The sequence below is a fragment of the Girardinichthys multiradiatus genome, chromosome 7 (genome assembly GCF_021462225.1).
Source record: "Girardinichthys multiradiatus isolate DD_20200921_A chromosome 7, DD_fGirMul_XY1, whole genome shotgun sequence".
Lineage (NCBI taxonomy): Eukaryota > Metazoa > Chordata > Actinopteri > Cyprinodontiformes > Goodeidae > Girardinichthys > Girardinichthys multiradiatus.
Window position 1 is genome coordinate 12799364 of NC_061800.1, and position 14640 is coordinate 12814003.

The 14640-nt window shown below is 40.2% G+C and overlaps 1 protein-coding gene across 1 annotated transcript in view; it reads left to right on the forward strand.

Annotated features, from left to right (window-relative positions):
- The window catches only part of cryl1 (crystallin, lambda 1), a 45692-nt gene that overhangs the window by 21608 nt on the left and 9444 nt on the right, over positions 1 to 14640 (forward strand). The window contains exon 7 of the mRNA XM_047370077.1: positions 10392 to 10500. Coding sequence (XP_047226033.1) covers positions 10392 to 10500 — 109 coding nt within the window. The remainder of the gene's footprint in view (positions 1 to 10391; positions 10501 to 14640) is intronic.

Sequence of the window (14640 nt, forward strand, 5' to 3'; positions counted from 1 at the left end):
TGCCGTGTCAGCTGCTGGTGTTGGTCCACTGTGTTTTATCAAGGGCAGGGTCAATGCAGCTAGCTATCAGGAGATTTTGGACCACTTCATGCTTCCATCTGCTGAAAAGCTTTATGGAGATGAAGATTTCATTTTTCAGCACGACCTGGCACCTGCTCACAGTGCCAAAACCACTGGTAAATGGTTTACTGACCATGGTATGACTGTATTGCCCTGCGATGGACTGGCGATCTGTCCAGGGTGTACCCTGCCTCTCGCCCATAGACTGCTGGAGATAGGCACCAGCTCCCCCGCGACCCACTTTGGAATAAGCGTTAGAAAATGACTGACTGACTGACTGACCGGTATCACTGTGCTCAATTGGCCTGCCAACTCTCCTGACCTGAACCCCATAGAGAATCTGTGGGATATTGTGAAGAGAACGTTGAGAGACTCAAGACCCAACACTCTGGATGAGCTAAAGGCCGCTATCGAAGCATCCTGGGCCTCCATAAGACCTCAGCAGTGCCACAGGCTGATTGCCTCCATGCCACGCCGCATTGAAGCAGTCATTTCTGCCAAAGGATTCCCGACCAAGTATTGAGTGCATAACTGTACATGATTATTTGAAAGTTGACGTTTTTTGTATTAAAAACACTTTTCTTTTATTGGTCGGATGAAATATGCTAATTTTGTGAGATAGGAATTTTGGGTTTTCATGAGCTGTATGCCAAAATCATCCGTATTAAGACAATAAAAGACCTGAAATATTTCAGTTAGTGTGCAATGAATCTAAAATATATGAATGTAAAATTTTCATCATGACATTATGGAAAATAATGAACGTTATCACAATATGCTAATATTTTGAGAAGGACATGTATATGGGCTAGGTTAATTTTAGTAGCTCAGCACGAGCCCCAAGGGTGCTGTTTTAACAAACTTGACTAAGGCAACCTATAAAAACCTCCCAAAATATCTTAGAACCAGGCAACAAGACTTTTTACCACCAACGAAAAACCAACAATACGGTCACTCAAATAATTGAATGTCCACGATTTAACTAGAATTTTATATGCTTTCTTTAATTAGTAACGCTTTTGCAGGGGTCAGTAACAGCTTAAATTCGGCAACAAAAAATTATTTCAATAATAGAAATGAATCAATCAACTCAACCTGTCTTTCCCTGATGCTGAAACTAGTGGGTTTGGAGAGGCTTTGAAGACGGAGGCTCATCCATGCACCTGATGGAGAAAAATTCTTCTGGTAACAACGAGTGGTTTCTTGAAGGGAATACGACTTAATCTTCAGTCTTCTTCCTTTAAGTGGCAGGCACTGATGTTCCAGGCTTTGATGGTTAAACAGGATCTTTGTTGTTATTTGTCTCCGAAGACAGTAGTTTCCAGAGGCTGAAGAATTGAAGGAAACCCGGGGACATAAATGAAGTTGATTCAGGACTTACAGAAGCCTGAAACTTAGAGCAATCAGCTGTTCACCGATCAAGTTCACTTCTGTTGTCTGGATAAAAAGGCTTTAGATTAAATCAGATTCTTAATTTTGAGGCACAGTCCTTTCTGGGCTCACGGGTTGATCCTCTTTTTAATGCAGTCGATCAGTGGGGCTGTGTCTCTGTTCCTTTTCCATCCAAGCTTATTTTCTCCGTCCGAACTTGTTCGCTGGTCTTCTGCGAGGAAACAACCCCGTTTCTGCTCTCAGTATTGTTTTTATAGCGCTTGATACCTTCAGCGGTAAGGCCCTTATTAGGCTTCTTAGTTATTGCACAACCTATTCAGCTCAGCTTCTTGATTATTGCTCAATACTTTAGTCATGGTCATTGTGACCTACTGATTCTGTTTCTCAGCCTTGGAGATGCCAATAATAGCCACGCTGGTCTGTAGTCGCATCCTCCCTTCCTCCCGTGTAACATGCAGCTGGCTCTCGTCCCTCCTTGTCATCCTCCAATTTTTCCTTAATCTGCTCAGTTTTAAACTTTACACAGTATTACACATTCCATTCTTCCGCTTTCAGCATTCACTTTAAAACACTGTTGCAAAACCATCACTTCATTATTTTTATTCATGCTATACAAATGCTTAATGTTATATTTCTTTCATATATAGCTGATTGAGAATGTCAAACCTTAATGTTTTTCCTCTAATTCTCAGTTCTTAACCACATTTCAATCATACATCTCTTAACTTGTTAATCAACGACTACTAATTTTATTCAATACATATGAAAGAATATAAAATCATCATACATCATTTCTTTGGATATACTTGTTTATATTTTTGCAAAAGATAAGACAGATAACATGTGGCAGATAATATGTGGCTCCACACAGGCCTCTCCAGTCTCTCAGCTCCAGAATATGAGAACATGCTTGTTTCACTCCCCACTGCTTCAACTGTGTGTTTTAATAATTATTGCATGGATTACACATAAGGACATAAGGATATTTATTGTAACTTTTATGGAGTTAACTGCAAGCAGTTACTAAATGTTGCATGGATTACATGGAAAGATCTCACCTTATTTTGACAGTGGCTTTATAGCTCACTGAGAAGACAAGTAGTCAGGTGGCAACCCTTGATGTGTTAGTCACTGTTACTTAGTAGTCATTAGGAATAACCTTTTCCTTCTAGGAATTAAATACATTTCCTTGAAGAAATTTAAGCTATGCTTACAGCTGGGCCTCTCCCTCCTGACTGCAACAGATCTTTGAACACTTTGTTGTTCAGTACATAATTCCACGTGTTAATTCATAGTTTTGATGCCCAGGGCGGCATCACAGCGTGGAGAAAGAAAGTTTACCGTTATTTACACTCTGGATGACCATTCCCTACTTGTATGTCCAGTGATGTGGCTTACATTTCACCGCCAAGTTAAAGTATTTTTTACACTGGAAGATTTAGATTTTTTTTTTTTTCATTTAGAAATAAAATTTGTTTGTGATATGAAATGAAACTGGCATCTCTCAGAAGATTATAAAACAATGTAAAAAAAGGGGATCAATTTAGAAAAACAAAAAATCAATATAAAAAAAGGCAATAAAGCCCATCCTGAGTAGCTTTTTTGCATGTTTCCACCAGTATCTGGTATATCAGCCTCTCAGTTTTGAAATTATTCCCAAATTATGTTGTTACAACACACCTGCAGTTTAATGAGGGGGGTACATGTCAGTGCATGACTTGAACAAAACTGCTCTATGCTTGGGATTAAATAAATCTTTTAATATTGTGCAAAAAAGCTGCAATCTAGAACAGGAAGTGGTTTAACCTCTTTCAATCATTATAATCTTAACAACAATCTCTGAGATTGGCATGGATCAAGGGACAAGCTTATCACTTTTTGCTGTTGAGTGATTTATATCTAGTTTTTATTTTGTTCTATCCATCTATCCAACATCCACTTGCTATACCAGCTGAGTCCTATCCAGGTTAAAGGGGGAGCTGGAACTTGTCCCACCAGCCATTAGATGAGGTGCACCCTGGAAAGGTTATCACCCAAACTATTATGCAAGGCAAGACAAATTCATTTATATAGCACATTTCAGTAGCAAAACAATTCAAAATGTTGTACATGAAAAAAAGAAAAGAGACATAATCAGAAAAATACATTACAGTGGCATAAAGGTGAATAAATAATTGACGAACACAAATAATTAATAGAATAACAATATATAAAATGATTAGATGATAATAAAAAAATAAATAAAAATGAAAATTAACAATGAATTAATATTAGTGTCTTCTGTATTCTTATATTTTGTAAATGAAAAAAAGGAAATAGCAAAATCATTTGCCCTGTCAGCTAAGTCAAACAGGATTTCCTTGTAGATCAGCTGAGGCAACACAGCTTAAATGGGAGGAAACTATGTCTTTTTCACGGATGAGAAACGTGTGTTGGAAGCTAACTAAGTGTCTAATTAAACTGATTTGCATACATATGTCTCATTAATGCAAGCCTTCTGGTACAATTCAACTGATTTTGTCACGTCCACTACTTCTGAGATAAATTGCACATGTAAATACACCTACACAACTTTCATTGCATGGCATTTCAGGGAGATTTTCCAGATAACTACTAGGAAGAAGTCAGAGAAACAAATGCAGACTAAAGCAAACCTTCATTAAACTGGAACGAACGTTACTCAAGAACACAACAATCTGGATAAAAGGAAACGTAGCAACGCTAAATATGTTTGCATACCGTTGTAGAGGATAATTGCTGTTGGCAACTCTTGATCAAGGTTGGAATTGCTACATCATCTGATCACTTAATACACTTAACCAAGCAGAAATTCACAAATTTTAATCCAAAAAGTTTGAAAATGTTTTGTATTTAATTTGATCATTTTATCTTTCACTTGGTAATATGATCAGAAAAGCAATGTAACATATGTTTTAACTAGTGTCTGATTTCATGTCATCTATTTTGCTTTCATCAGTTAACAATTTATGTTCTTTCAACCATGTTATTATTATTTAAGCCATTTAGGCATGCACTTAAATTTGAAATAAAGTAGTGGTAATTTTTGCACTTTACAGATTGTGCCACTTTATAATGCCTTAGAAAAGTATTTGCACCCTTACAGACGTTTTTAACTTTTTTGTCCCAGTTAAATTTTTTAGATCAAACAAATTTGAATTTCAGGCAAAGAAAACCAGATTAAATACAAATCGCAGTTTTCAAACGACGATTTCATTTATTAAGAAAAAAAAGCTACCCAAATGAAACTGGCTATTAAGTAAAAATGTAATTGCCCCTAAACCAGTGATGGGGACCCTAAACCACTGGCCATGATTGGAGGGATTTTGAGCATAAATATCAAAGTATGTCAATTGTACAAAACTTTGACTAGGCCATTTCAAAATCTTTTGTTTTTTAGGCATTTAAATGTGGTCCTACTAATGTACTTAAGATCATCGTCCTGCACCATAACCTAAGTCAGCTTGAGTTTCAGGTCATGACCTAATGGCTGGGAATTGTCCTTCAGGATTTTCTGCTATAGAGCAGAATTCATGATTCCATTATTTACAGCAAGGTTTACTAAAAAATCAAACCAACACTACTGCTATTATGATTGACTGTGAGCATAAAGTTCTTTTTATGAAATGCTGTGTTAGTTTTTCACCAGATGTATGCCCTACAAAAAGCTCCATGTTACCCATTCCGTAGAACAGGTTGAGGAATATCAAGATCATTTTTGACATGCGTGAAATGGGCTTTTGTTTTCTTTTTGGTCAGCAGTAGGTTTAACCTTGGAACTCAACCAATGATGCCATTTTGCCCAGGCTCTTTCTTACTGTTATGAACACTGACCTTAACAGAAAAATGAGACCTACAGAGGCTTGATTATTTTATGACTTCTTGGATGAATCGTCAATGCGCTCTTTGAGTAATCTGGGTTCACCGTTGTTACATTTTTTTCTCCATTTATGGATGTCTGGGGTTTGCTGGGGTCTCAATTGATTTTGTAATTCCTAAACTGATAGATATCAACGATTTTGTTTGTCATCTGTTGATGAATTTCTTTAGATCAGCAAAGCAACACATCATGTTGTGTTGCTTTAGTAGATATTCTGGCCTACTTTATGTTGTCATATGTTCTATTTAAGTGGTTTCTTGATTCTGCATGACCAATAGCAATCAGATATGGGTGGTAAAAAATTAACCAAATACCGTGCTTAATCACTGTTATCATTATTTAACAAGTTGGGCAGTTAGAAATCCATAGGGCCAAGTTGGTTTGGATGGCTTTGTCACTTAATGAATAAAATTATTATTTGAAAACTGCATTTTGTATTTACTCAGGTTATCTTTGTCTGATGTTACCATTAGTTTTATGCTCTAAAACATTTACGTGTGTCAAAAAATTAAAAACAGATGAAGTCTGTAAGGGTGGTAATTACTTTTTACAGCTCTGTATGTATAATTGCACCTATTTTTATTGGCTACCACTTGAGCTATAAAAAACTCTGCTGTTTGTTAGCAACTACATTAAAATACGCTCTAAAAGATGAATATTTAACCAATTTTTTGCTTCAGAAGTTCCATAAAAAGATGTTTTCCCAATGCAGTTTCAAATCTAGCTAACTTGAATAAAAATACCCTTAATTGTCCATCAGGGGGGGATTTCAGGAATACCTGCAGCAAAGTGACTGGCAAATGGAAGCATGCTGATAAACACAAAAATATAAAAATGGAAAGTAAGAATAATAGACTGTACAGTAAGGGCAAATTTACGGCATAAGAAAAATAAATGCTGAGCAGTTATTAAAAATAGCATACTCAGATTTAAAGAAATGTGCAACTCAATAACATAATTTGAAAAATGTACAACATCTGTATTAGTGAATAAAACAACAGACTATTTACAAGAAGTGGAAAAACTGTGCAAATAACAGCTTATTGAGTTTGTTTGGAGCAGTGATGTTTGTAAAGTTTAACAGCTGCATGGAGGAAAGAGCTGTAATAACACTCCTTTGTGCACCTAGGATGCAGCAGTATGTTACTGAAGGAGCTCTTCAGTTCTACAACAGCTTCATGCATGGGGTGGGAGACATTGTCCAACAGTGATGTTATTTATATGATTACACCATACACTCCATCACCAGTCAATACGAAGTCAGCACACATTTATTTCACTGAGCAGCTTGTGGTGCATAGGCTTTATCAGTCAGTTTCACAAAATAGCAGGAAAAATATTTGCGGGACAGGGAAAAGATACAACGTGAAAATAAAGGAAAAGAAATTAAGCAAAGGAAAAATTTGAAAAAACGGGAAAAACGTAGTAAAACACACAGTATATCTCCTGTGCATGCGCTCTACTTAAACCTTAATCAGAAATCAGAAACAAAATGAGCAGCAAACAGGACATAAAGTTCTGCATTGAACATCAAGGACTCAACTCTGGCAGCATTCTTATTTTCCTCCTTACAGCCTGAACATTCAAAATACACAAAAACCCAGAAAAACAGTCCTTGAGTTGAGGCCAGCACTGGAAAGCAGAGCGGCTGAGAAAGCACATCGTTACCCACAGTGATTACTGAAGAGAAAAGAACCCAACCCACCACCCCATTTTTCTCAGATAACAGCCCCGTTGTTGGATGCAGGAGCGAAACAAAGGCGACCCTGTCCCGTTCCTCCACCTCTCTGTATCTGTTTCCTCCGTGGTCAGCCAACAGGCATTTCAAACCCAAAGATACCTGAGCCACTCCCTGTGTCTGGCCCTCTTTCCATCCCTCCATCTTTAGCCATCTCCTCCCTGCACACAATCCTGAGGACACAGAGTTGGCGGATTAGGGAAACAGTATATAGTGAGAGCATTTAGATGGGATCAAGAACAATTTAGCACTGAGAAAACATTAGAACTAAAAAAGTACAGCTTTGTTGAGCCGCCCTAAATATGTTCTTACCTCTTCAGTCTTTACTCTGACACCCTGCTTTGTTGGTGACACCATCCCCATCAAGCCCTGTACATGTTAGATTGTTCTACAACACAGAACATTTCCACATTTTGTTATGTTGCAACCACAAAAGTCAATGTATTTTATTTGGCTTTTGTCATAGAGCAAAACAAAGTAGTGTATAATTGGGAAATGAAAACAAAGGGATGCCAGGCTTTCAAAACAGTTTGAAAATAAAAATCTGAAAAGTGCAACGTGGAGTTGTTTTTAACCTCCTTTACACTGACACTATTACATAAAATCTAGTGTGACAAATTACCAGAAGGCACTTAATTAGTAAATCATGAAGTCCAGGGAACACAACAGACAGGTCAGGGAGAAATTTATGGAGAAGTCTAAAGCAGGGTTGGGTTATAAAACAATTTCCCAACCTTTAACTTCTCATAGAGCTCTGTTCAATCTATCTTTTAAAAAAACGGAAGATTATGTCACAACTGTAAACTTACCAAAATGTGACCTTCCACCTAAAATGTTGGTAAATACCAGGAAAGCATTACTCAAAAGAGCATCTATGAGGCCCGTGGTATCTTTGGTGGAGCTGTAGAGTTAAATGCCTCAGGTGGGGGAATCCTTTGACAGGAAAACTGTTACCCGTGCACTCCACAAATCTGGTCTTGGCAAGAACATAGCCATTGTTGAAAGACTGTCAGATGAGACCAAAATGGAAATATTAGGCCTTTATGAAAACAGGAATGTGTGGTTCAAAGCTGACCATTCACATCACCCTGAACACACTGTTCCCTTGGTGAGATGTGGTGGGGGCAGCATCATGCTGTGGGGAAGCTTTAGTTTAGCAGGGCAAGGAAAGCTGCATAGCAAATGGGAACATACTTGTACTCGTACTTGTTGTCTTCTGCTTCATCCAGAACCGGACAGCAGGGGGCAGCACACTCAGTAGAGATGCCCAGACTTCCCTCTCCCCAGACTCAAGGTAGGAATGTCAAGAGCTACACTTTTCGGCTCAACTCCCTCCTCGCCACAACCAACCGGCACAGCGTCCTCATTACTGCGACAGCCGCACCGATCCGTCTGCCAATCTCCCACTCCATTCTCCCCTCACTCATGAACAAGACCCCGAGCTTTTCTCCTGAGAAGGAAAGGCAGGAAAGGCATGCCCTGAGTACCTCAAGTCTTTGGATGTTGTGGGGCTGTCATGGTTGACACGCCTCTTCAACATTGCGTGGCGGACGGGGACAGTCCCTTTGGATTGGCAGACTGGGGTGGTGGTCCCCCTACATAAGACGGGTGACCGGAGGGTGTGTTCCAACTACAGGGTGATCACATTCCTCAGCCTCCCTGGTAAGGCCTACGCCAGGGTATTGGAGAGGAGAGTCCGGCCGATAGTCGAACCCCGGCTTCAAGAGGAGCAGTGTGGTTTTCGTCCCGGCCGTGGAACACTGGACCAGCTCCATACCCTCTACAGGGTACTCGAGGGTTCATGGGAGTTTGCCCAGCCGGCCCACATGTGTTTTGTGGACCTGGAGAAAGCATTCGACTGTGTCCATCGTGATGTCCTGTGGGGGGTGCTCCAGGAGTATGGAATTGGGGGCCCTTTACTAGGGGCCATCCGGTCTCTGTACAAGCGGAGCAAGAGTTTGGTTTGCATTGCTGGCACTAAGTCGGACCTGTCCGGTGCATGTTGGACTCCGGCAGGGCTGCCCTTTGTCACCGGTCCTGTTCATAACTTTTATGGACAGGATTTCTAGGCGCAGCCAAGGGACGGAGGGGGTCTGGTTTGGGGACCAGAAGATTTCGTCTCTTCTTTTTGCAGATGACATGGTCCTGCTGGCCCCCTCTAGCCAAGGCCTACAGCATGCACTGGGGCGGTTCGCAGCCGAGTGTGAAGCGGCTGGGATGAAGATCAGCTCCTCCAAGTCTGAGGCCATGGTTCTCGACCGGAAAAGGGTGGCTTGTCCTCTTCAGGTTGGAGGGGAGTTCCTGCCTCAAGTGGAGGAGTTTAAGTATCTCGGGGTCTTGTTCACGAGTGGGGGAAAAATGGAGTGGGAGATCGACAGACGGTTCGGAGTGGCTGCCGCAGTAATGGGGGCACTGTGCCGGTCCGTTGTGGTGAAGAAAGAGCTGAGCCGAAAAGCAAAGCTCTCAATTTACCGGTTGGTCTACGTTCCTACCCTCACCTATGGCCATGAACTTTGGGTCATGACCGAAAGAACGAGATCCCGGACACAAGCGGCTGAAATGAGCTTACTCCATAGGATGGCCGGGCACTCCCTTAGAGATAGGGTGAGGAGCTCGGCCATCCGGGAGGGGCTCGGAGTAGAGCCGCTGCTCTTCCACATCGAGAGGAGCCAGTTGAGGTGGCTCGGGCATCTATACCGGATGCCTCCTGGATGCCTTCCTCGGGAGGTGTTCCAGGCACGTCCCACCGGGAGGAGGCCCAGGGGACGGCCCAGGACATGCTGGAGGGACTATGTCTGTCGGCTGGCCTGGGAACACCTTGGGCTACCCCCGGAGGAGCTGGAGGAGGTGTCTGGGGAGAGGGACGTCTGGGCGTCTCTGCTGAGTCTGCTGCCCTCGCGACCCGGTCCCGGATAAAGCGGAAGACGACGAGTACGAGTACGAGGAAATGCAGAAATCTTAGTCTTTGTGTACAAACATGGTAGAGACCTGCACCTATAATTGCAGGAAGAGGTTGTCGTATGAAATATTGACTCAGTGGGACTGAATAAAAATACACCTTACACTTTATAATTTTTTACAAGTAAAGAGTGTTAAAAAACATGCATGACATACAAACCCTATAAAATACCATGAAGTTTGTGGTTGTAATGTGAAAAAATTCAAAAACTATGAATGGTTTTGCTAGGGACTGTAGCTGCTGATGCATTTGACTGTGTAAACCTTTGGCAAACAGTTTAAACCAAATAAAAATGTTTTCTCTAAATTAGGTATTTTCTTTCCTTTTAACTCTTACTCTACCAGGATGGTGTTATATCAGTGAAGGATATCGACCTGGTGATGTCAGAGGGACTGGGAATGCGTTACGCCTTTATTGGTCCCATGGAAACAATGCACCTGAATGCCCCTGAAGGTAATGTTTGCTCCTTTAGATTTAGATTAGGTGTGTAATCAAGCCATTAATGGGGCAATTTAAAGTTTGAATTCCATGTCTCATTTATATAAACAGGGCTTTAAACACTGTAAACGGGTACAGGTCAAACCTCCTTGCTGGGAATTCATGTAACATCGTTTGACGTGGCTTGCATGCAATGACCATCCCAGGCTGTGATGGTCTAATATTTGCGTCACACTGCGATCGAAACATCATGGTGGTGGAAAATATCAAAGGGGAGTGTGAAACCCAGAGAGTATCCCTAACTGAGTCCACACATACACACACACAGATAAAGTACAGCGTGGCTGAACAAAGCCGCCTTTTGATGAGTAGCTGTATGCCATCCCTCACACCAGTAATCTAAAACTCACACACCTCTCATCACGGCCTTCAAACCAGGTGCCAACCCTATCTGTTGTTACAGTACTGGACGAAGTTTTTCTTTCTTTTCAGGAAGCAGTAGTATGATCGTGTTCTCAAAAGATTGCTTGGACCTGCTCCTGTTTTGTCCTTCAAGTCCTTAGATCTTTCCAATCAGATACCCTTGCACTCAGGCTCCCTGTCTCTCCTGTCTTACCCGAGTGCTTCTGTAAACCATTAACCCACACAGCGGAACACTGTTCTTTAAAGGAATAACCTACTAAAAGGCTCTGATTGTAGTATTAAGGAAGTCTCCGAACTCCTTTGAAAGACAAAGCCGGTGTGACCCACTTTTCCTGCAGGTTTTGGGCTGCACAGAAACAGCTCTGTAAGACAAAAAAACTACTAAAAGTGTTGGCAACAAACTGCCCAAGTGTGAAGAAGATAATTAGCCAAGGACAGATAAGACGTTTGTTTAATAATGTTTCACTTTTTGGAAAACTGGGTGACATACTGAAAACATTGTTACCACAGTTAGCTTCTATCTAACCACAGCCACAGTCCTTGGAAAAAGCAACAAGGGTCAATCTTTTAACAATGACCTATCAAAGTTTAAAACGCAGCTGAACAACTGAAAATGTCACACCGTCCAAAGTAGTTCATAATTATGAAGTGGAAGGAAAATAATGCATGCTTTGCTTTGATCTGAATCAGTACCTCTGAATCAATACATGATAGAAACACCTTTTGCTACCATTAAAGCTAAGTCTTTTGGGATATTGCTCTGCCAGACTTGGACGTGTGACTGAAATTTGTCCCCATTCGTCTTTACAAAATAGCTCTAAATTAGTTAGATTAGTTTGAGAGCATTTCTGAACATCAATTGTCATGTCAAACCACAGGTTTTCAACTGGATTCAGTTTTGGACTTTGACTGGGCCATCCTAAAACATGATTATGCTTTGGTCTAAACCGTTTCATTGTAGCTCTGGCTGTATGTTTAGGGTTGTTGTCCTGCTAAAAGGTGAACCTCTGCCAGCTTCCCTGTTTTGTTGAATAAAAACTTCTCCATAGCATGATGCTACCACTACCATGTCTCACTGTGGTGATGATGTTGTCAGGTAGGCCTGCAGTATTAGCTTTCCTCCAAACTTAGCTTTGCATATCAGCCAAAGGGTTGAAATTTGGTTTCATTTGACCAGCGCGCCTTGTTAAACATGTTTGCTGTGTCCCCTACATGGCTTGTGACAAACCTCAAACGAAACTTGTTAGGGTTGTCTTTCAGAACTGGCTTTCTTTTTGTAAGGTTCCCACAAACAGCTGTGCTGTTGACAGATTGTGCAACCTAAGCTCTAGATTTCTACAACGCCTCCAGAGGTTCTCTTTGCTACTTCGGTTATTAATGCTCTTCTTTACTGGGGTGTCAGTTCTGGTGGATGTCCATAGCCTGCTAGGTTTGCAGTGGTGTCTCTTTGCGTTTTCATATGATGGATTGAACAGTGATCTGTGAGATTTTCAAAGCTTAGGATATCGTTGAATAACTGATCACTGCTATAAACATCTCCACAGCTGTTTGCTGTGTTTCTTGTGTTATGTTCAGGTCTAACCATTCTTGTTGTATTCTCATTGCTATTGCTTACTTGTGCAGGTCTCTTCTGTAAACAAAATACAAGTTGTAGCAGAATTGTCTTGCAGGGTCAGACATTTATAGTCTACTGTAAAACCACAAAAAACTATGCAAGTGGATAAAGGTAAACAGTAGCAATGAATTTTCTTGGTGTGACAGACTCATCTTTCATAAGGGTGAGATGTTTAGTTAACTGTGGATGGTACTTATTGCACTGTAGTGCTATGTGTAGTGAGTCCTGGTAGGAGCACGATGCAAACAGTCCTGGTTCAGCATGAGGACAATATGAGACATGAATAATTGCAGTTCCCAAGCTGCACTGTTTTTACCTTCTAGAAATAAATCCTTGACTAAAAAGGAGCAATAACTTAAAAGATTACCTCTGTCCATCAAAAAATAATGCTTTTAAATGCACTGTGAAACTCTTTGAGTCCACATAACTACTTTAGGTTATTAAAGAACTGGTGCAAAGCAGTTTGGACACATGCTTTTCTTTTTGACCCCAGATTTTCCTTCAGGGATATTTTCTGCAATGTTTCAAACATGTAGTCCTCTCCTGCAGCCTTCCTTATCAGAGGAATGTCAATAGACCGCACTGCCAGACCTCTTTCTGATACTTTTTGTCACTGTTACAAAGTTTCTAAGAGATGCTGCAAGCTCTGAAGATATTTCAACAAGCGTGCAAGACATTTTATGTTACCCTCTTTTCTTTGTATTTTACATAAAACCAACATGATAAGCATTTATCACACTTCAGATTTATGAATCTTTAAGTGTGAAAGCTCTACAGATGGATAGTAACATTTTTAAAATTTATTATTTCCTGAAATATATAACAGATTTTCAGCTTATAACAGATCTTCTAGAAGAAAAGATACACAGCCCACGCCTATTAATATTTAACCATTTGTTTGATCAGTACTTAAATCATTTATTAGCCAAATTGTGTCTTGCCTTCATCATAAATTAGTCATTAAAGATTAATAAATGCCATAATGGCTCTATTAAGTCTTTCAAAACTATATATAATAAGATGAATGGAGATCTGAGAGTTATTATTGAACCTTATGCCTGACAGGGGCATTTTTAGATGTTCTTTTATCAATCACCTTTGATTTAAAAGCAGTTTTAATAGATTCTATATAATTGCCTTACTACAGTATTCATACACCTTAATATCACATTTTGTCTCATTACAATCACAAACCTCTGTGTATATATTGAGGATTTTATGTGATAGACCAACACAAAGCTCTGCTTAAATGTGAAGAGGAAGAAAAATGGTCCGTGGTTTTCAAAAGCCTTTGCAAATAAAAATTTAGAAGTGTGATGTGCGTTGGTATTGAGCCCTGAGTCAATGTTTTGTAGAGCCACCTTTCACTTCAGTTACAGCTGCATGTCTGTCAGGGTTTGTCTTTACCAGCTTTGCTGATAAAGACACTGAAACCTTCAACTTATATGTTAGACCCAATCCCAACCAAATTATTTAAGGAAGTGTTCCCTCTGATTACCGGGCCCATTTTAGATATGATTAATCTATCCTTAGTAAATGGATATGTACCACAGGCTTTTAAGTTAGCTGTAATTAAACCTTTACTTAAGAAACCTTTGCTTGATCGAGATGACTTGAAAAATTACAGACCTATATCCAATCTTCCATTCTTATCTAAAATTCTTGAGAAAATTGTTGCTAATCAAATGTGTGAACATTTACACAGCAATGACCTGTTTGAAGAGTTTCAGTCAGGTTTCAGAGCTCATCATAGCACTGAAACAGCTCTGCTGAAAGTCACTAATGATATTCTTATGGCCTCAGATAATGGACTTGTGTCTGTTCTGGTTCTGTTAGATCTCAGTGCTGCATTTGATACAGTCGATCACAATATTCTCTTAGAAAGGCTGGAATATGCTGTAGGGATCAGGGGAACAGCGCTAGGCTGGTTTAAATCTTATCTGTCTGACAGATTCCAGTTTGTTCATGTAAATGATAAATCATCTTTAAACTCCAGGGTTAATTGTGGAGTACCACAGGGTTCAGTACTTGGGCCAATTCTCTTTACTATATATGCTTCCAATAGGTCAAATTATCAGGCAGCATGGGATAAATGTTCACTGTTACGCTGACGATAC